Genomic DNA, 22,156 nt, shown 5'->3' with positions numbered 1-22,156 from the left:
AATTCTGCTTTTTTCTCCCTACCTTTTAATAAATTTGAATATATGATTGCTACTTTGATTGCTTAACTCATTCTAATCTAAGTTGCTGGCATTAGGGGCTGATTTGGAAAAACAATACAAAAATATGTTTTTGTTTTTTATTGCCATTTTTAATATTACAGATGTTTCTAGATTATCCCCATTCCATAAGTGTGCTCCTGAAAAAAGTAAAATAATGAATCAAAAAACAACACAGTGGCCTCATCTGAAAGTAGATGCAGCATTACACATCTACAGAACTTCCCAACCTCTTGAGTTTTCTTTAATTAACAGAAATCTAATATTTTTCTTTTCTTTTCTTCTTCCACTAACCCCAATGGAAGAAAGAGAAAGAAAAGAAAGTTTCTTGGAACAAATGTGAATAGTCATATAAAATCAATCCCTTTATTGACTATAGGCAAAAATATATCTTTTATTCTTCACCCTTATCCATTGTGTTTCTGTTGGGAGGCAGATGATAAGATTCATCACGATTCCTCTGAAATGATAGTCATAGACACCAACGTCATCATCATCCACTCTATTCCTAGGACATTGCCATTCATTCTGTCTTTTGTCTTACCACTGGACTATGATGACTCTTGAAGAGAGAGTGAGGCTAGTAACTGTGGAATTCTGCCTCACTGAAGTCCAATTCAAGAACAAGTCAAAAACATCACCCCATGATGCCATCAGTCTTATTTGAAAATAAAGGATGAACAATAAACATGTAATTGATCATTTTTTATGGATTTCAAAATTGTTCATTTCCATAAAGTTGTGGTTATTGTATAAACCGTTCTCCTGGTTCTGCCCATTTCATCCTTCATAAGTTTATTCAAACGTGTTTTGTTAATAATATTAATGCTATTGTAGAAATAATTTTCTGTTCTCCTTACTTCACTCTATTACCAGTTCATATAAGAATTTCCCTGTATTTTTGAAAAAATGTATTTCCTCATTTCTCAGAATAGTATTCTGTCACATTTGTATACCATAAATTATTCAATTTTTTAGTTTTCCCTTAGTTTCCAGGGGATTTTTTTGCCACCACAGAAATTGCTGAATTGCTGATAGAAATATTTTTGTATGGGTAGGACTATTTTCTCTTTCTTTGATGTCTTTTACATATAGACTTGGCAGTGACATCTGAGTAAGAGGGCATACACTTAAAAAAAAAAACCTTACCTTCCATTTTATTTAGCTCTAAATCCCATGCCTGTATTTTTTAAAACCTTAACTTCTGTCTTGGAATAAACATTATGTGTTGGTTCCAAGGCAGAAGAGCAATAAAAGCAAGGCAATAGGAATTAAACTATTTGCCCAGGTTCACACAGTTTAGAGGTGTCTGAGACCAAACTTGAACTCATGATCTCCTATCTCCTAAGCCTGGCTCTCATTACTTTGAACCACTTGGCTACCCTAGGGCAAACACTCTTTCTGAACATTTTCTATATCATTTCAAATTATATTCTAGAATGGTTGTAAGCCATTGAAAAGTCTTTTACACAGTACATTAATGTTCCAGTTTTTCCATAGCTCCAATATTTGTCATTTTCCTTTTGCATATTTTCCAATATGATAGACATGAGATAAGAACCTCAGAATAGCTTTAATTTGTACATATTTGTAGCATTTTTGATAGCTTGAGTTACTCCCCTTGAAAATTTGCAGTTCTAGAACTGCCATCTATTTTCTTTAGACCATATATCAATTGGGAGATGACTCTTTAATATTCATTTGAATCAGTTCATTATATATCTTACAAATAACGTGCTACAAATATTTTTGACATGCTGTTTCCATTTTAATATTAGCTTTATTGGATTTGTTTATTCAAAGGCTTTAAAATTTTATGTTTGCAAAATTATTCATTTTCTCTTCTGTGATCTTCTCTATTCCTTGTTGGGTCGTGAACTTTTTTTTCTATCCATATATCTGACAGGTAATTTTTTCATACTTCTCTAATTTGTTTATGATGTGACCTTTTATGTCTAGGTTACCTTTCTATTTGAAGTTTATTTTCATATACTGAAATTCAATGATCTTTAATAATATTTGTCTAAGATGTGAAAAAGGAACAGTCTATTAGTGCTACTGTTAGCACAGGAGATTGTGATGCCCATGGTCCATGGACATTGGAGCATTAGACTGGCACAAAAAATATAAAGTCTGTAATGAATTTGGGATTTGAAGTCTCAGGAGCTGGGTTCAGATCCATACTTAGTAACTGTATGGCCTTGAGAAATTCTAACTTCTTTTCTCCTTAACTCTTCAACTATAAAATGAGGAATTGAACTATATTTGGTCTCTAGGATCTCCAGCTCTGAATCTGTGATCCACTGATCTAAAAATTTTATTTGGAAGGTTAACAACTCGATTGGCAAGCCCCAGTTTTCTCATGCATCAAACATTTTATTCTTTTATACAATAACCATTTTAATTACTATATGCCAGGTGCTGAGAATAGAAACAAACAAAGAAACCTTTCCTACCTCAAATGGCTAGTATTCTACTGGAGGAAATCAGTAGAGAATTAAATATAAAGCAAATACCTTATGAATACAAAGTAATTTCTAGGGGAAAGTGCTCTAGCAGTTATAGACATTAGGATACACTCCCTCTACTACAGTAGTTCTCAAATTTTGGTGTCTAAGGATCCCCTTACAGTCTCAAAAATTGTTAATTATCTCCTCCCCAAGAGATTTTCTCTATGTGGATTATAGCTATTGATATTAGTATATTAATTGTAAAACATTCTAGTGTAATGAAAATAGTTTTGACCTCCCAGACTTCTTGACAGAGTCCCAGGACTCTCCCAACTATGTCGGGACCATGCATTAAGAACTGCTACTTTGGGAAACAGTACATAATCTGATCCTTGAAGAATGACAGGGACTCACCTCTCCTCCAAGCTTCACCACATTTCCCCTGGACTATTGCAATAGTCTTCCACTTTGTACCCCTTGCCTCAAGTCTTTTTCCACTTCAATATTTCCTCCACTCAGTTATTAAAATGATTTTTTCTAAATAACAGGTTTGACCAAGTTACCCTGCTACTCAATAAATGCCAGTGGTGATTCCAAGATGTAATAATAATAATAAAAAGAATGATAATAACTAGCATCTACACCGCATTTACTATGTACCAGGCACTGAACTAATCACTTTGTAATTATTGTCTCATTCAATCCTCACAACAACCCTGGGAGGTAGATACTCTTCTTAACTCCATTTTACAAATGAGGAGACTGAGATAGAGTTTAAGTGACTGGTCCATGCTTTCACAGCTAGGAAGTTTCATAGTTCATGTTTGAACTCGTCTTCCTAATTCTAGACCCAACATTCTCCAATACATCACTTAACCCATAAAGTTCTTTGGGATTTAAACACAACCAGACCCCTTCCTACTGTACTAAACAATCTAATATCCATATAGACCTACTTCCTCATATATGAATATTTATATTGTCCCATTGACCTTTACTTGTTTCCCCCCATGCTTGGAACGTCCTCCTTCCCAACTTCTGAATCTTTCTTTAAGTCTTAGCTGCCTCTTCCAGATGTTTCCTCTTCCAACTTGTTCCTGCTGGCATCTCCTCTTTTATTCTTTCTGACTATGTTTCTTTTTATAAGTTCTGATTTGTGTCTATTGTCTCCCTTATTGGATTGCAAATTCTTTGAGAGCAGGCATATTTACTTTGTACTCTCAGCACCTAATACAGAGCCTAGCACAAGGTAAGCTCTTAATAAATGCGTCTTTATTAACTCATTGATTGGTGTTTTAGCCAGATAAATGTCAATATATAATTTAACCTGAATTATGTAAATGCTTCTACTTGACTAAGTGAAAAAGAAATATTTAGTAGAAACATTACTAAGTACATTACTAGTGATTTAATGAAATCCAGAGTTTGAGGTCCTAATATACAACCTGAAAGATGTGTCAACCTGTAATACTCAAAAAACTAGAAGAAAATAGAACATGCATCATATAAAAATGTTATTTTCTCGAGATTACAACATCTTCTCTAGATAACAATAATGTATATACATCTTGGGGTAAGCTGGGTAGCTCAGTGAATTGAGAGCAAGACCTAGAGTTTGGAGGTCCTGGGTTCAAATATGACCTTACACTTCCAATCTGTAACCCTGAGCAAATAACTTAGCCCCCATTACCTAGCCCTTACCACTCTTAAGCCCTGGAATCAATACAAAGTACTGATTCTAAGATGGAAGATAAGGGTCTTTTTAAAAGAATATATATATATATATATATATATATATATTTCACTGCAATGAGCAATATACTTCTTCAATTAAATGCCGCCCTTTCTCATGGATTGGTGTAAAGATAAAATAAAAGACTAGGTGTGAGTGCAGTATTTTCTCTAGACACATGTATGTATGTTTTTGGTGCCATTCCAGCTCCCTTTTCAAGGTTCCTTTTCCCACTTTTGGTCTACTATCCCCTTTTCTTTCTTCCCTAGTCAATATCCCGAGCATTAGAATGTCCTTTCCTTCTTTTCTTTTACCCCTAGTAATATCTTCTCTCAGTCATACTGTTGATTTGGTAATACATTTATCAATTAATCTGAAATCAGATTGTATTATTTCTAGACCTATAAAGGATTGTGCAGACTTTATAGAAATGAAGTTCTTGGAGAGAGAGAATATTTTGAAACACTCTCAATGTATATTAGCTAGCATTTTTAATACTTTAAGGCTTGCAAATCATATTACAGCTGTTATTTTTATAAAGAAACTGAAAGCTAGTTGGAAATCATGGCTATAAAGTCTAGAAATACTCAATCCATATTCTCATTTGATTTTTTACCCACAAACATGAGTGGGGTGGGGGAAAACAGCTCATCTCTAAACATGGTGAAAGCCACACGCATTTAGAAAATTTAAGTACAATGCCACTGTAAGTTACTTGTCATCATGTGTTATAGGATACCTTCCCTTTTAGTATGTTTTTAAACATATGAATAGAGCCTTAGAATAGAATTTTGTGCCAGTGTTTCTCAGTCTTTTAATTATGGTAGCTCTGGTTTTGGAAAATTATACTTCGATTTTGTTCGATTAGAGGACATTAAGGGTCTATTATAGCATTGTGTCTCAAAGCTGTACTTAAAGGTTTTTCAGGCTTCCTATTATAAATCTCCTTTTCAGTCTATCTTGGTGGATTTTAAATAGTACTTGGCTGAAGTGTGACAGATTTCATTCATTCACCTGGATGCAATTTTCATTAAGGGGGAAAATGGAAGAGATTTTCTATTACAGAGTCCCTGAGAGAAGTCTCTTTTTTGTGGCTTCAGATAATTCCAACCCTTTGGTACCTGCTTTTAAAAATAGAAATTGTTCCATATTACTCTTTAAAGTTTGTTTTTTATATTGTGTACATTCACTTGGAAAATCCTTTGTGGCATTAGTGGACCAAAAGGAAACATCAACTCAGTACCAGACTGATGATAACAAATTCTGATCTTGTAGAGTTAAGAATTAAAAAGACCTTACCATAGGACTTGGTGCCTCTTGCCCTAGTATTTCCTTTTCAATTTAATGACTAGCATTTATATTTGGTTTAATAACTTCTATATCTGTTTTTCCTGCTTATTTCTTACTTTCACAATAGTAGTTCTTAATCTGTGGCTATACTGGGGGAAGGTGATTGTCCTTGAATTTGGATGGGAGAAGGTAACATCCTTAGTTGAATGTAAGAAGCTTCCTTTGCAATCTAATACATTTTATTTCATATATGTATGTTATATATGTATATACTTGTACATATGCATGTATGTAATTATATATGTATTCAATTTATGTGTGTATGCATCTATAAAAGATTCTGAGATGGGGTCTGTCCATAGATTTCACCAGATTGCCAAAGCTCTATATGATATTTAAACAGTTAAGAACCCCTGATAATACAGTATGAATCTTGACCTTTTATCATTTGGGAAAACCCATTCTGCTGAGCTAGACAGAAAGCAAAGCCCTCTGATAGACAGTCCGTGGGAGCAGTTGAATCAGAGTAGATTCAAGACAGAATGGAGTAGAATGTAGAAATTGTTGAGTTTCTCAGCTCCTTCTTCAACCAACTCTTCACAATTTTGCTTATTTGTTTTCTCTCTTAGGATATGAGGCACAACTCAAACTAAAAAGACATTTAAAAAGCAGTGGGAATTGTTTTTAGATTGTTTTCTATTGCCTCTATCATTGATCCCTTCATTGAGGGGAAATTGCAAAAAATTGAGAATTTCCTCTTTTGATACTTGCCAAGTTTTCAGAAACAGGACTTTGAGTTGTCTTATAGCATTTGAAAGGTACACAATGAAATTTGAAGTAAAATGTTCATAATTACATCGGCTTATTTTTTAATGTGAAGAAGAGAGGGGATAGCCCTAGGCTTTTAATTTTATTTGGGGGTGGCCTCTTAGTATGGAAATTTAATATATTAATACAAGCGTAGCACTTGTCCACAGTCACAAAAATAAAATATATCAAAGGATACTTAGGTCTAGTTTTTCATAACTCCAAAGTCTAAGTTGTGTCTCCCTTTCTCTCTCTCTTTAAAGCATGAATCCAGTCAATTATTGTCATTCATTCCACAAGCATTAATTAAGCATATACTATATGAAGTGCTGGACATGCAAAGAAAAGTCCTCAAGTCTCTGCTCTCAAAGAACTTACATTCTAATGTGAGGAGATGATACTATATATAAGATATATATCCAGATTAAATTAAAGGATTAAAAGGGTTGCAGAGAAAAAAGGGACTGGGAAAGGATTTGAAAATACCTTCAATAAAATACTAGATTTGAACTTATCTCTGCAATGTGCCAGAAACTACAAATAAGCAGCAGAATTTGGCCATAGTTTGAAGAAGGATATAATGAATAAGGAGGCTGTAAAGGTAGGGAGGGGTTGGGTTTGAAAGAACTTTGAACACCAAACAAGAAAGTTTGTTATTTTGATCCAGGAAGATATAAGGATTCACTGGAGCTCATTAAGGAATGGCTTGGCATCATCAGATCGGTACTTTAAGAAAACAGTTTTGGAAATTGAGTGGGGAGAAATTTAGCAGAGAGACTAACCAGAAGGCTGTTGAAATAATTCAGGAGAAATAATGAGATCTGGGACTTCAGTTGTAGATTATGAAAAAAGAGAAGGAGGGCATATGCAAAAGATAGAAATGATAGAAAAGATTGAAAGAGAGGAAATAGAAGTTACACTATCTTGGACACCATCTTGCAATTAATTGGAAATGTGGGGTGGACAAGAGTCATGAGTTAAGGATGGCATGTAGGCTCTAGATCTAAGTTACCTGGAGGATGATAATTCCCTTGCCAATAAAAGAGAAATTTGGAAGGAAAGTAGTAGAGTTTTGGAGCAAATAAAATGAATTTTATTTCAAATATGTTAAGTTTCAAATATATATGGAACTACCAGTTCCTGATGTCAAGAAGATATGAGACAATATAGAACTGGAATCCTGCTAGATTCCTTGTTGATGTAACTAGTTAGAGCAATTGATAAAGTGCCAGACCCTCAATCAGAAAGACTCATCTTTCTGAGTTCAAATCCAGCCTCAGATCCTTACCAACCTTGTGACCCTGGACAAGCCACTTGACCCTATATGCCTCAGTTTCCATATCTGTAAAATGAGCTAGATAAGGAAATGGCAAACCACTCCAGTGTCTTGCCAAGATAACTCTAAATGAGGTCACAAAGTGTCATATGCAACTGAAATGACACAACAATCAACAAAAATATAAGAAAGAGGGGCTTGGTGTATGATACTCTGGAAGGCAAAGGAATGAGGATTAAAACCAAGAATAACCATTCAACACAATTTAGTATAGTTCATTGAGGGAGAAAATAGATATTTAATTAAATACAGGACTTTTAAGCATTTCTGACAAAAAAGACCAGAGCTGAAGAGAAAATTTAACATTCAAGTACAATTCTCACAAGAAAGATAAAAAACTAAATGGGAGTGAGAAATCATAAGGGTCTAAACAAGATTAACTGTTAACATTCTTATGTGGGGAAATGATACAAGTAACCCTTCTGAGCTATCACTAGAGATTTTAGAGAGTATCTAATTATACATAAGGCCTAAGTACAATTCTGTTATCTTGGGATGATTTTAAAATAAGAATGGAAGGATAAATTCATCAGGAGAAGGGAAAATGGAAAGGAAGAATGAATAAATGGGATACACAAAGAATATATACTAGGGAAAGGGATTTGGAAGTGGGGAGCAGATAATACCTGAATTTGAGACCTGAACTTCAGATATCATCTTTCATTCTTGAACTGGTACAAGGATGAAAGAATTCATATAAACATACACAGTTGAATGCAGAAATTCATCTTACTCAAGAGGGAAAAAAAGAGAGGAACTAGTTTGAAGAAAGGAAAGAGAATAAAAGAATGAGTAGATAAATGAATTAAAATGGGCTCTTGAGGAAGGGAATAGGGTAAAAAAGAGAATGTAAAAAAATAAAATCTAGAGAAAGATACAGCTAATAATCATAATTGTTCATGCAATAAATTTGCCTACAAAATGGAAGAGAGCAGAGTAGATTAGAAACCAGAATCCAAGAGTTTGTTGTTTACAATCTATACACAAAACAGAAAGATACACAAAGAGTTTTTTAAAGGGTGTAGAACAGGATATATTATGCTTCGGCTTAAGTGAAAAAGTCAAGGAAGGCAATCATGACCTCAGTCATAGGAAAAACAAAAACAGACCTAATTAAAAGAAATAAATATAGAAATGTTGCTAAAAAGTACATTTTGCTAAAGGGTACCAAAGGCAAGGAATGAATTTCAATAATGAACATACATGCACCAAATAGCTCAATATCAAGATTCTTAAAGGAAAAGTTATATGAGTTAAAAGATGCAATAGAAAATGTAACCATAATAGTGGGGACTTCAACTTACCCTTCTTAGATCTAGATAAATCTAAACACAAAACGAACTAGAAAAAAAATTAAGGAATCAATTAGAATTTTTTTTATTTGGTCAATTTCAAACATTATTCCTTGATTACAAAAAACATATTCTATTCCTCCCTCCCCTCCCCCACCCTTCCCCTAACAGACACGGAATTGCACTGGGCATTACATAACCTTGATCAGATCCTATTTCCATGTTGCTGATGTTTGCACTAGGATGCTCATTTAGAGTCCATATCCCCAATCATATCCCCCTCGACCCATGTAATCAAGTAGTTATTCAATTAGAAGTTTTTTAAAAGTTATATATGCTAGATATTTTGGAAAATGTCAAATGGGAATAAAAATATAAAAATTTAAAAAGTAATATGTATTTCTCAGCTATGTATGCCACCTTCAAAAAAGTTAACCATATATCAGAAGATAAAAACTTCACAAACAAATGCAGAAAAGCAGAATTATTAAAAACTATGATCAAAGAAGGACCCTAGACATCATGTTCAATAACTTAACAAGGAAAACCCTAGAATTAGAAGGGAAAATGGAAATTGAAAGAATTCCCTCCTAACCTCTTAGAAGAGATCCCAAAATTAAGTTCAGTAGAACATTATAGTAAAATTCCAGAGCAGATCCCAAGTCAAAAAGAAAACATTAAAAGTAGGCAGAAAGAGAAAGGATCACACAAGATGTAGCAGTTTCCATATTAAAGGAGAAGAGGGCTTGTAATATGATATTTCAGAAGGCAAAGGAGCTAGGATTATAACTAAGAATCACCTACCTAGCAAAACTAAGTATAAATCTTGAGGGGTGGGGAATAATATTTATTGAAATAGGGGACTTTCAAGTATTTCCAATGGAAAGACCCAAGTTGAAAAGAAAAATTGACATTAAAACACAAGATTCAGGAGAAGCATAAAAAAGGTAAATATGAAGTAGTAATCATTAAGGATTCAATGAAATTGAACTGTTTGTATTCTTATTATATGGGAAGATAACATGTGTAACTCCCAAGTACTTTATCATTATTAGGGAAGTTAGAGGGAGTCTACATAGACAGAGATGAGTATAGATCAATTATATTGGGATGATCTCAAAAAAAATTGAAGGGGGTGAGAAAGAAGGAAGAACTGAAGAGGGAGAAGAAAATGTTCTCACATGAAAGAAAAAGAAGAGCTTTTATAGTAGGGAGTGAAATGATGGTGGATGGGGAATGTTTGGATTTCACTTAGAATTGTTCAAGGAAGAAAATTATATATAAATCTAATAAATTTTGTATTTCTTGCCTTTTCAATGGATGGGGGATGGGGGGGGGAGAATTTGGAACTGAAAATAAAATAAGTTGAATAAAAAAATAAAAATAGAATAGCCTTTTTAAAATAGATCTATGAAAGGCCTTCAGTAGGATGTTTCACACACCAAAAAAATGTCAAAGAAGAAATTATTGTCACTTTCCTACTATTGCCTTTAAAAAGTAAAATGATACTAAATCAGTGTTCACATATAAAACCTTTAGAAATAGCATGAGCCACTTTTCTTAAACTACACAATTATTTTTTTCTGAAATAATACTCAGGAAGTAAGATTTCCCAAGACCCTATATTCTTATCAGAACCATCTAATGAGACTATAGCAGAGCCTTTGTGTCCCTTTGAGGTTTTTTTTTCATACACAGTAGAATGTAGGATCCTTGACAGCACACAGTAGACATGTCAAAAATACATGATGAATTTAGTTCTACCCTACTTTCTTCCATTTCTTCCCAATACTTTTTTTGATCTTTTTTCCTGCAACTACCTTTTCTCTGCCTAAAGTCAGTCATTTTGTAAAACATAGTGTGGTAAGGCAAACTGTTGTAAATGGGCTAGCACTTCTTGCATAGGGTAGTTGTGGTTTTGAGAAAATGCTTATTCTGGGAGGGCAGAATATAGCACTGCCTAAGTACAATTGGTTCCTAAGTCCTTCTAGAATTCAAGGATTTATGTCAATGCATGAGGTTCCAAAGAAATAGAATCTATAGCATTACTATTGACATTCTTGTGTGTAGATAGGTTTTGACCTTAAATCTATGGCTGAGGATTCCAAATGCCATTAGAAATGTGCTTCTGAGAGATTCTAATTGTCTGTCAGGTGTAGGTACAAATCAGATGTCTTCCTTATAATTTATTTTTTCAACATATCAGCCCCTATTTGAAACTGGTTTTAAATAGAAGTCTAAAAGGTTGCTTTCCACTGGGACAAATATTGGGACTTTTTCTGAAGAGATATAGATTTTTAAGGCAAAATGTGGTTGGAAAACAGGACAGTCATCATACCATCTTCAGTAAAATGTCCATTATGATTTGCTGCATTTCTTATACAAAATTCTGAGCTAATATAATTAGAAGAATATAAAACTAATTGCAGAGTATGTGCAGGAAATTGCTATCTTAATTGACAGATAACTGAAAGCCATATTGGAAAATTAATAGTTCTTAATGTCTCCAATCAGCAAACATACAGTTAAGTCGTTCTGCTTTGTTTTTATTTGTTTGAATTTCTGAATTTGCATTCACTGGCACATTTAGGTTTTTGGCTTTTGCTAAAAGGCCATCATTACTAATGGTAACTGTGATTAACATTAATGGTGTCTGCATGTATTGGTGTTCTAAGCTTATCTCCTATCCTGAGAGTGTATAGTTTTTTTTTTTGGTTGGTTATTGTTGTTCATTTATTTTATTTTATTTATCACCATTTGTTGGTTATTGCCACATTACTTCATAATTCTGGGATTCTTCTTCACAAGGTTATGATCAGCACACTTTAAGAATTAAGCCTTATGTGAATGGGTTTTCTAATTTTTTTTCTCTGTGTTAGGGATACAGGAATTATGCTCACCTTCAAATAATACCTTCTCTCAAAGAGTTTTCACTCTACTAGAAGGTGAAAGATTGCATTAGATAGACAGACAGATAGCTAGACAGATACTTCATTACTACTGATGCCACTGAAGTGGGAAGTATATTTTCATGAGATACTGTAGACAAAAAATAGATCAGTTCAGTGACCAACCTCAGAGCATCAAGCCTCTCCAGCCTTAGCTTGGCTGCTGAGCCTATCCTGGAAGTCTATTCAATTTGGTGCTGTTATAAAGTTTAAGATTTACCACTTTGGACTTCAAGGTCCCAAGACCAACTCAACTCTCCATGGAGGATTTGGGCAGAATTTGAAATAAATGGACTATTATTTATATCTGAAAGAAAAGTAACTGCACCATATTTTTGACTTGTCATTATCATCACTGATTTTTCAGATTTTTTCATCTCTAGGACCTCTTTCTGTTTTGACTTCTTTTTCCCACAACCCTTAAAAATGTATGGCTATCAAGCCTTATTGATACATTGAATCCACCTCATGCACTCCTTGGTTCCACATGATTCTGGCTGGTAGCTTTAAGGATTAGCTGCTTAGCTTGTGTATTTTGATCTTCTCTTCTGCCTCAGTTCTCTAATACTTTATGTCCATCTGAAGCACATGGACAAAATTTCACTCTATTCATAAATTCATAGAATTAAAGCTGGAAATTATCTTAGAAACATCTAAATCCAAAGATTTTTAACTTTGAGCCTCTTAGCTTGTAGTCTACCTACAAACAAGATATATGTGTGTGTTATGTATGTGGTAGGTTTTTTTTAATTGGATACAGTGGGAAAAATTCATTATCCCCACCATCATTATCCCACACCTTAGCAACAGAATTGTTTTGTTTCTTTAGATGGAATGCTCATTTCTGCTGACCAACCCACCACCACCATTCTCCTTTAATTCTAGCTTTTTCAAACATACTACTCTGTTCTTAGGATTTTACAATTATAATGAAGAAACCTATATAATCCAAACCTCTTATTAAACAGCCAAAGAAATTGAGTCCCAGGGAGTTTAAGGGTCTTGTCTAAGGTCATATAGATAAGCATGAGGAGAAAGATTTGAACTCGGGTCCTTTGACACCAGAATTACTTTACTCTGTGCTGTGCAGGGCTGCCTCAACTTTCTTCCATGTCACTTTTTGGCATGACTTCAGTTGATTCTTCTCATGGGAGAGAAAGAGTCACATTTCAGCATACATGATAGTCTGAAGTTTGCTGCATACCAAGTTTCCAGTTTCATTCTCACCGAATTCCCCATTTTAATAGCAGTGGTAATGTTAAAGCATATCATATATGGGAAATATTTGCAAATCTCCTCACTTTAGGACTGCCTTGCATTTGTTCACCTCCCAATAGAATGCAAACTCCTTTGTCTCTGTATTCTCAGGAACTAGAGTAGTATCTTTCTTCTAGACATAGATTTTTGGACATAACTAATGTGGGAATTTTTTCTTTTGGATAACCTTATTTATTATAACTTATTATATACTTATAACAAATCATATTATTATGTTATGAATAAAATAAATTATCACTCAAAATGGAATAATTGTTCAATTTAATTTTCTAAATATTTCCTATCATTGACACTCATTTTTTTTAAACTCCAGTGAGTTTAAGTGTAAATGTAGTGATGGTTTGAGTTTAATTTACTGTCTGGTGAGGATTGCAAAATGTACTTTCCTTGGGTAGTTACAAATGTCACCCCAGATTTAGAAGTAACTAGGGACTTGGTGCCTGAAGACTTGAGATTTATGGCCACTCCATTCTTGATAGTTCTTCCTATTCTTCTGGTTCCTTTGATTCTTTTTTCTCCTTTTACAAAATCTCTCTGTGCTTTAAGACTAAGAATGTTCAAGGGCACTTTTGTCTTTCTGCATTTGTCCAGTCTGGGGGACAAAAAGACAAAATGTTCCCCACCAATCCATCAAATTTCCCTCCTTCAAAATCTGACTCAGTCCATGTATTCAAGAAATACTCCGCCCTCCAAGTGTTTCTTTTTTCTCTGAAGCACATCCATACCTTTTTAAAAAAGCATCAAAGGCCTATGTTTCTTAGTATGAATATCATCCCAATGAAAAATTCTACATAACAAGATTTCCAAGCCTTCATTAATAGCATAATAATTTCCAACAGTGTAAGATACCTGTTTTTTTTTTCTTTTCTCTTACCTCTCTACTTATTCCATCCCATTCTCTTTTGTTGGATCCTCAACAAAATGCTGTTCCCATCTCCTAAATGTGTATGTCCCATGGGACTCTGTCCAGCACCTCTTTTCTTCTCTCTTTCTAAATCCTGAATTTCTGAATTTTGAATTTCTGAATTATATGTCCTGAATTTCTGAATGAATTTCTGAATTTTAGGTTATATTATCTCTCTACAGTTTAATTTAGTATCTATATATTGAGCCCTAATTTCTGGACCTCCAGCCCTGCATTGCCAGTTATGTTAAGGACACATTTGTCTGAATATCCCATGGGCATTTCAATCTCAATGTAGCCCACCACCCCCTCCAAATTTTCTTATTCTGATCAAGGAAGCCATTATATTTGTACCTACCTAGGTTCATGATCTGAGTCATTCTTGACTCATTCTTCTCCCTTATTCCCACAATCAATCAAGTCTTATAGTTTCTTTGTCTCTACCATTTATCATCACCCATATCCTTTTGTTCCCTCCCATGCCCATCCTCCAAGTTCAGGTCCTCATTATCTCTCACCTGGAATATTGCAGGAGCCTAATTGCTCTTCATGCTTTCATTTCTCTCCTATCATTATTTATGAAACATAGATCTGAGCATATCTATCCTCTCCTCAGGATATGTTCATGGCTCTCGGAAAAAAATACAAAATCCATCCTGACTCAATTATTTAAATCTCTCTAGAATATAATTCCCAACAACCTTTCCAGGCCCAGAACTAGGAAAGAAAAAACAAAAATAGCTAATAAAGTATCAATGCCCAAGTACAGATATAGTGGAAATAAGTTTGTCACCAGGGGAACTATGCCCCAGAGTACTGAAATAACTGATGGACATCTTCTGAATTGCTGACAATGAGATCTTTGAAAGAGAGGCTAATGAGATAAACATTATTTCCTTTTCTTGATAGTGTTAACTAGACTGATAGAGGAGGAGAATTATTTATATATTGTTTGTCTAGATTTTAGCAAAGCATTTAACAAGATCCTCCATACTTATCTTGTGGACACAATCAAGAGACATAACCTTGACAGTGATATAGATAGCTGGTTTCAGAGCTTGCTGAATGGCTAGACTAGACTCAAATACTTGCCATTGATGGTTCAACATCAGCTTGAAAGATAATGTCCCTACTATAAATCTTTACTTGACTCTATGCTACTTAAGAGTTTTTATCTAGTGACTTGGATAAAGACAGAAGAAACGTGGTGACCAGATTTATAGATACCAAAGGAAAGATAGTTTAAAAATTCAGTAATGGGGCCTAAACAGATATTGACAACCTAGAATGTTGAACCAAATTGAATAAGATTATATGTAAGTGGGATAAATATAAAGTTACAGATGAATTTTAAAAAATCACTTCTAAAAGTACAGGATGATGGACATAAGGCTCAACAGCAATTTTTCTGAAAATTACTTAGAATTTCATTGGCTAAAGCCAGTATATATCAGCAGTGTAATATGGTGGTCAAGAAAATTAATACAATCTTGGGCTGCATAGGGAGCCATGTAGTTTTTAGTACTAAAGGAGTGATCTGCTATATTATGCCTTTTAAACGACATATGGAATATTGTGATCAGTTCTGGATGGCATATTTAGGAAGGACATTGTTAAGCAGAGGAACAAAGAAGAAATCACATGGAATAGGAATTTGATTTATTCTGCTTGACTCCAGAAGACAAAACTTGAAAAAATGGGGGAAATTTGCAAAGCGGGCAAATTTAGGTTTGAGATAAGGAATGACTCTCTTATAAATAAAACTCTTAAAAAGTGAAATCAACTGCCTCAAGCTGTAGTGAGATCTCCCTCACTAGATGTCTTTCACACAAAGGTTTTTTGACTTTGGAGATTCTGATTACATTTTGGGTTAGGCATGGCCTCCAACATCTCTCTGAGAGTCTAAGATTTTTGTGATTCTTTTCTCATCCTAGCTAGAAAGTCATTAGCATTCCTGTAGGAAAGTGAAAGGCTTATCTTGGAATTCAAGGCAGCACATCCTGCCAATTCTAGGAAGGTACTTTATGAATATTAAACTGTCAGCTTTGGCCTGAATTGCCCTAAGGGTCAGAATTGACCTTTTAAATATCATGTAGAAAGATTGGGTCTACATTTGGTTTCCCTCTTCATTGTTCTCATGAAACACAGTCCCTGGAGATTTAATTGACAAGCTTAAGCACCTCCTATATGCTGTGTTCAGTATAGGATGCTTTGGGATACCCAAGAATAAGTATAAATGGTTCCTTCCCTTCCAGTTTTCAGTTGAGAAGTAGTGATATATATGCATGTAACATATAATTCGTACTTAACAAATACTTTTTTCATTAATTCAATCATGGCAGCTACATGAAAGGAATACACAGTGCTATGAGATTAGGAAAGGGAAAAATACTTTCTAGCAGGGTATATCAGAAAGATTTCCTAGAGGCAAGAGGAATCTGAGTTGGACCTAAAAGATGCCCTCAGGAGGCATAGCTGACCAATGATATTCTTAGGTATAAGGAACAACACAAGTAGAAATACAAAGTTGAGTAAAGCATTAGACATGTTTGCAGGACAGTGATTAATGTGGTTTAATTGAACTACCATAATAGAGTATGTGCAAGTCTGGAGCTTTATAGATTGGGAGGGTAGATTTGAGCCATGTTACAGAGGGGTCTGAGTGCCAGAGCAAGGATAATAAAATATGCTTTGATATTTTAATGGAGCTTTGAAATTTTCTTATGTGATTTAGATGAAATCTTGTGTAAATAAAACTTCAAGCTAACTGTGGGGTCTCCAAATTCTGATGTTTGTGCTCTTTCCTCCATGACTTGTCTTAAAAACAAGATCACAACAGGGGGTAACAAGTATTTTGTGACGTGTGTAGTTTCAATGTATGTGGGGTTTCTTTAAGGTTATTTATAGTCTTTCTTGAACAAGAAAACTTTGTCTTCAGGCTTTGAAAATTGAAAAAAAGTTGACAAGAGAGCTTAAAAGCTGAAAGAGGTAGATATTTAAATTAATAAAAAATATGCTGTTATTTGTGTAATGAATTAATATATTCAGTTGAACTCAAATATAAAATCCAAATCAATGGTGAATCTAAATTCTAGACCCTGAAAGTGTAGGAGTGATTTGTAGAGCCACAGTACTTATCCTAAGCTTGAAGAAGTTGGTTAGTGCTTCTAGAGAACATCCATAAAAACAAATTCATATCTCTAAGTGACAGTTTGGAAGCCTATGTTCTTATAACACACCGGAATGGCACCCAAGTATAGGTTGCTATTTTCATTTTCCTCTTTTCTGTAGCAACTTTTAAAAAATCAAAGAAAGCATTTTATAGCAATTTTAGCAAATGGAAAAAGTTACATTTTTACTGTTCAGCAGAATCTTCTAAAAAAACCTCAATGGCATCATTCCTTCTTTTAATCTCAACTTTTACCTGTTAGTTGGCTTATTTGTTTATTTGTTTGTATTTTGGTAGCTGTGCAATGGAGGATCAGTGACAGATCTTGTGAAAGGACTTTTGAAGAGAGGAGAAAGAATGAGTGAACTTATAATTGCCTATATTTTACGTGAAGCACTAATGGTAAGTATCATGGTAAATAACTTTCTCTATATGACTCATTTATGCATGAATTAGTTTAAATAAAATTAATGATTAACAAAACTAAGGGAATTCATTTAAATAAAATTAAATATGAATTAGATTAAATAAAAACATGAAATGAATCTATTGTTAAAACATGGTATAGGCTATTTACAGTAGTTAGATGTCATGCAGCATGATACAGTACAAAGCATGCTGGACTTGAAGTCAGAGGAACTGAGTTCAAATCTTGATTCTATTACTTCTTCAGGTCACATCAACAACAAATTATTAAGTGTCTACTCTGTGCATAGGTGCTGTATTCACTGGGTTGAGGTGGAGGGTACTAATAAAAGTAAAAATAATTCTCACCAGCAAAGAACTAAAAATCTACTGGGAAGCTCATAATCTAATTGAAATTTTGTGACATTAGACAAGTCAGCTCAGCTGTCAGAGCCCCAGTTCTTCATTTGTAAAAGAGTGAGTTGGACTAGATGTCCTATAAGATTATCTTCCAAATAAAGTTCTGTACTCTTATACTTCCTTGAAATATTCATTATATGAGTGAGCTGTTCTTTTCTACTAGAAAACTCTCCATTGCTCAAGTGCAAGAGGTATTACCAAGGACAGTTCCTGGTGCTGTTGCCTTTTCTAATTCCTCTGACTCTTTGTACCACTTGATATACATAGAGAGAGAGATTCTGAACCCAGGCTAAGTGTCCCTTTCTCCACTCATATGGTATGTGGAATCAGAGAGCATTATTTAAGTGGTGGCTTCCCCTGTGACCATGGTAACTGTGATAAGGCACCTAAGATGCCCCATATCTGAAAGCTACCTAAAGCCACCACCATAATATTGTAACTCAGAAGATCATAAATTCTGTGTAAGTACCCAGTTGGTTATTACATTCATTTAGGACAATGCTAATGAAGACAAGAGCTTCACTGTGAATAAATCAGTTTGCTCTTCTCTGTTTCATGGCCACAGCCTGATTTCCTAATCCAGGATAACCATAAGGGGATAAAGCAGAGTGGACTGTTCAAAATCCTTAAGTAGTCTAATAATGGTTGGACCTACTTTCCATATTTCACTGTCATTTACATAGCTGACATTTTTGTGATATTTTATGGTGTATAAAGCACCTCCTTAAGCAGCAACCCTGTAAGTTATATAGTGAAAATATTAATATCTCCACTTTATATATGTGGAAACTGAGGCACAAAGAGCAGGTAAATGGGAGTCAAGATTCAATTGATCTTCTGGCCCTAAATTCAGTGTTTATTCCATTATATCATTCTTCCTCTTCAAATCAACATGTTTCCCCTAGAACTTTTTTAGGTAAGCATATAATTTATCTATTTGAAGACATTAAAACTGTGTAATTGTGTTCTTTTGGACAACACATAGCTAATTATCCTAAGTCTTCTTAGATTGTCTTAAATTCTTTTGCACATTTTGATAATCAATATTTCCAATTTAAAACTTGTACATGCTAAAGCTAATGACAATAAAATGAAAACTTTGCTCATGTTGGGGAAATAAATTTGCAACTATTTATGATAATCAAAGATAAACTTCTATTTAATTTTATTACTTTTGTAATGACTAATTTTCTAGAGCTTAGCTGCTATTTGAATTTTTTAATCTCTGTTTTATCATTAATTACATTTAGATAAGATCTTCCCAACAATAAAATATTTAGAGAAAGCAAGACAGATACATTGAGTGAAGAAAGCACTGCCTTAGAGTCTAGAAGGACCTGAATTTGAATCCTGCTTAAGGATTCTGTGTGGCTCTCATCAAGTAATTTAACCTCTCTCAGCCTCAGTTTCCTTTGTATAAAATGAGGGAGTTGGACTTGATGGTCCTTCAAGTCCCTTGTGATTCTAAACCCATGATCTAATGTAATCTGGTGATCCACATAAAAATATTTTCATTTAGGATAAAACTGAAAGTTATGCTTTTTAAATTAACTATATCTCAGAATTTTAAATATGATAAGGATACCCCAGGTTACCTAAAAAAGAAATTCAGTCTCCACAGGTATGATAAACATGTTATATTTAATTTTACACTAGTACTATAAAGAACTCTAAATATTTTCCCCCAGGGGCTTCAGCATTTGCACAACAACAAAACAATCCACAGGGATGTGAAAGGAAATAACATCCTCTTGACCACTGAAGGCGGAGTTAAGCTAGTGGATTTTGGTATGTTGGGAAGCTCCTTTCTTAGTGGTGGAAGAGGGGAATGATGGGACTGTTTCTTTTGTTTTTTTCTCTTTAAAAAAATAGAAAATATTTTTCTAGATTTCCTTGTAAAAAATACATATAGGAATCAAAATTGTAAGAACAAAGAGAAATCCTACCATGATTATTTTGAAAATTAAAGAAAAAGTTTGAAGGACGTTTACACAATGAGCTTATTCTTGTGCATAATGTTGTAAGGATTTGAGTGGAAATTTTTCCAAAACATTTGACCTTCATGCTTTGAAAATGAAGGAGAACAAAGTTCACTCCATCCTCACAACTTACTCTGAGAAAAGAAAAGGAAAAATGGTTTCCTTTTTTCTCAAATGAGGAAATAATTCACAAGGTGAGTTCCAAATTTGCTCCATTCTCACAAATTACTTTGAGATAAGAAAAGAAAAAATAATTTCCTTTTTTGCAAGTGAGGTAATTATTTATAGACAATTATTATAGATATTTGGGAATGTTATATTTCTATAACAGTAATATTATAGAAATTATTTAAAGAAAAGATGAATTCCTATAGCTTTAATGATAATGTTGGGGGAATGACAAATCTACATCCCCCAATGGAAGCTAAGACAGACCAACTTCATCCCTCCCTTCTCCTTTTGAGAAGTCTTTTGCTAAGAGTAATTTGGCCCAATTGCCTTGGGGGTGACAGGAAAGAAGGACAAATGGGAAGCCTGGAAAGAGCAAGGAGGTATGTGAACTCTCCCAAACCAATAGGAGGTGCTAGTGGTGTAAGCAAGAGATTCACCTCCTGAATGTTGGGGCAGAATTAAATAAGCAGCAGTAGCTCACCATAAACTTTTACAGCAATTACTGCTATTGGAGGTACAAAACAAAAGAATCCCTAAATCTTCTCCCTTTAAGCTACTGTGTGATACTTGGGAGCACATACAAAATACAGCCCAAGTATAATGGCAGTATGATTTTTCCAAAAAGGTAAACAGCACTTCTGAAACAGGTTCCAAATAGCCAAATTCAGTGAACTGGTCCCCTTGATGGACCAAATCTCCTTTCTGCAACAGACCTTTCCCAATCTCTTCCCATCTTCAACCCTCACTACTCTCATGAGATGACACTCTTCTATTCCTACTGCAGATATCTAGACACTACTTCTATTTAAATCATATCTTGAATATACATAGTTTTTTTGTTATTTTCTAATTTTAATGTGACTTCTTTAGTGTGTGGACCATGTTTTTGCCTTTTCCAATATCCTCAGTGCTTATCACAGTGCCTGGTATTCATTAAGGGCTTTAAAAAATGTTTTTTGACTAATTGACCAAGCAAGTGGTAGCTTGAGTCTTCTAGCTTCTAGTTATATATATATATATATATATATATATATATATATATATATATATATATATATATATATATATATATATATATATATATGTTCTATTTACCTACCTGAGAATGTTTACCTATTCCTCCCAGTAGAATAATAAGCACCTTGAAAGCAGATCCTGTCTCACCTTCATATTTGTATCCCCATCACCAAGCATAGTACCAGCACATAATAGATATTGAATGAATGCTTGTCAGTTGATAGATTCAGATGCAATTGCCAAAAAGGAAAGAAATGCACTTGGCATCAGGCCTAAGGTAAGCAATTGACTATATAATCAGCCTAAAAATAATTGACCTCACTTAAGGCCTATCTCAAGCATTCTGACAGGAAGATTGTTTCGTGATCCTTGGAATAAAGTTGATTTGAAGTGTTGATAGAGCAGGTTGTCCTTTTTATTCTTACAGAAAAGGTAGGCAGTAGCTGTGAATCATTAGACTCTGTAGATCTTGTTGAAATATATTCCAAAAAAGCTTACAATTCCTTCAACTCTAAATGGTTTTTTTCCCCTGATACTAGTCCTTTAAAACAGTAGTTCATATAATCTGAGGTTCATGAACTTTATTTTTAAATTAATTTTTGTTATTATATCTTTCCCTCTCCACCCTCCACTAGAGAAGGTATCATTTAACAAAAAGAGATATGTGTATATAAAACTATGTCTTACTTATTTCTATTGATCAGTTCTTTCCTGGAGGTAGACATACTGAAGTCATTCTTCAAACAATATTTCTGTTGCTGTATACAATGTTCTCTTAGTTCTGATCATTTCACTCTCTATAATTTCATGCAGGTCTTTCTTCCAAAATTAATGTCATTTCTTATGGTGCAGATATATTCATTCACAGTCATATGTCATGACTTATTCAGCCATTCTCCAA

The 22,156-nt window shown here is 34.1% G+C and overlaps 1 protein-coding gene across 1 annotated transcript in view; it reads left to right on the top strand.

Annotated features, from left to right (window-relative positions):
* Window positions 1-22,156, top strand: part of MYO3A (myosin IIIA) — a 274,518-nt gene that overhangs the window by 55,536 nt on the left and 196,826 nt on the right. The window contains exons 5-6 of the mRNA XM_056800079.1: window positions 17,561-17,665; window positions 19,777-19,876. Coding sequence (XP_056656057.1) covers window positions 17,561-17,665; window positions 19,777-19,876 — 205 coding nt within the window. The remainder of the gene's footprint in view (window positions 1-17,560; window positions 17,666-19,776; window positions 19,877-22,156) is intronic.

This window comes from Monodelphis domestica, chromosome 5, assembly GCF_027887165.1.
Source record: "Monodelphis domestica isolate mMonDom1 chromosome 5, mMonDom1.pri, whole genome shotgun sequence".
Classification (NCBI taxonomy): domain Eukaryota; kingdom Metazoa; phylum Chordata; class Mammalia; order Didelphimorphia; family Didelphidae; genus Monodelphis; species Monodelphis domestica.
Note: the sequence above shows the minus strand (reverse complement) of the source record. Positions and strands in the feature narration are given on the sequence as shown.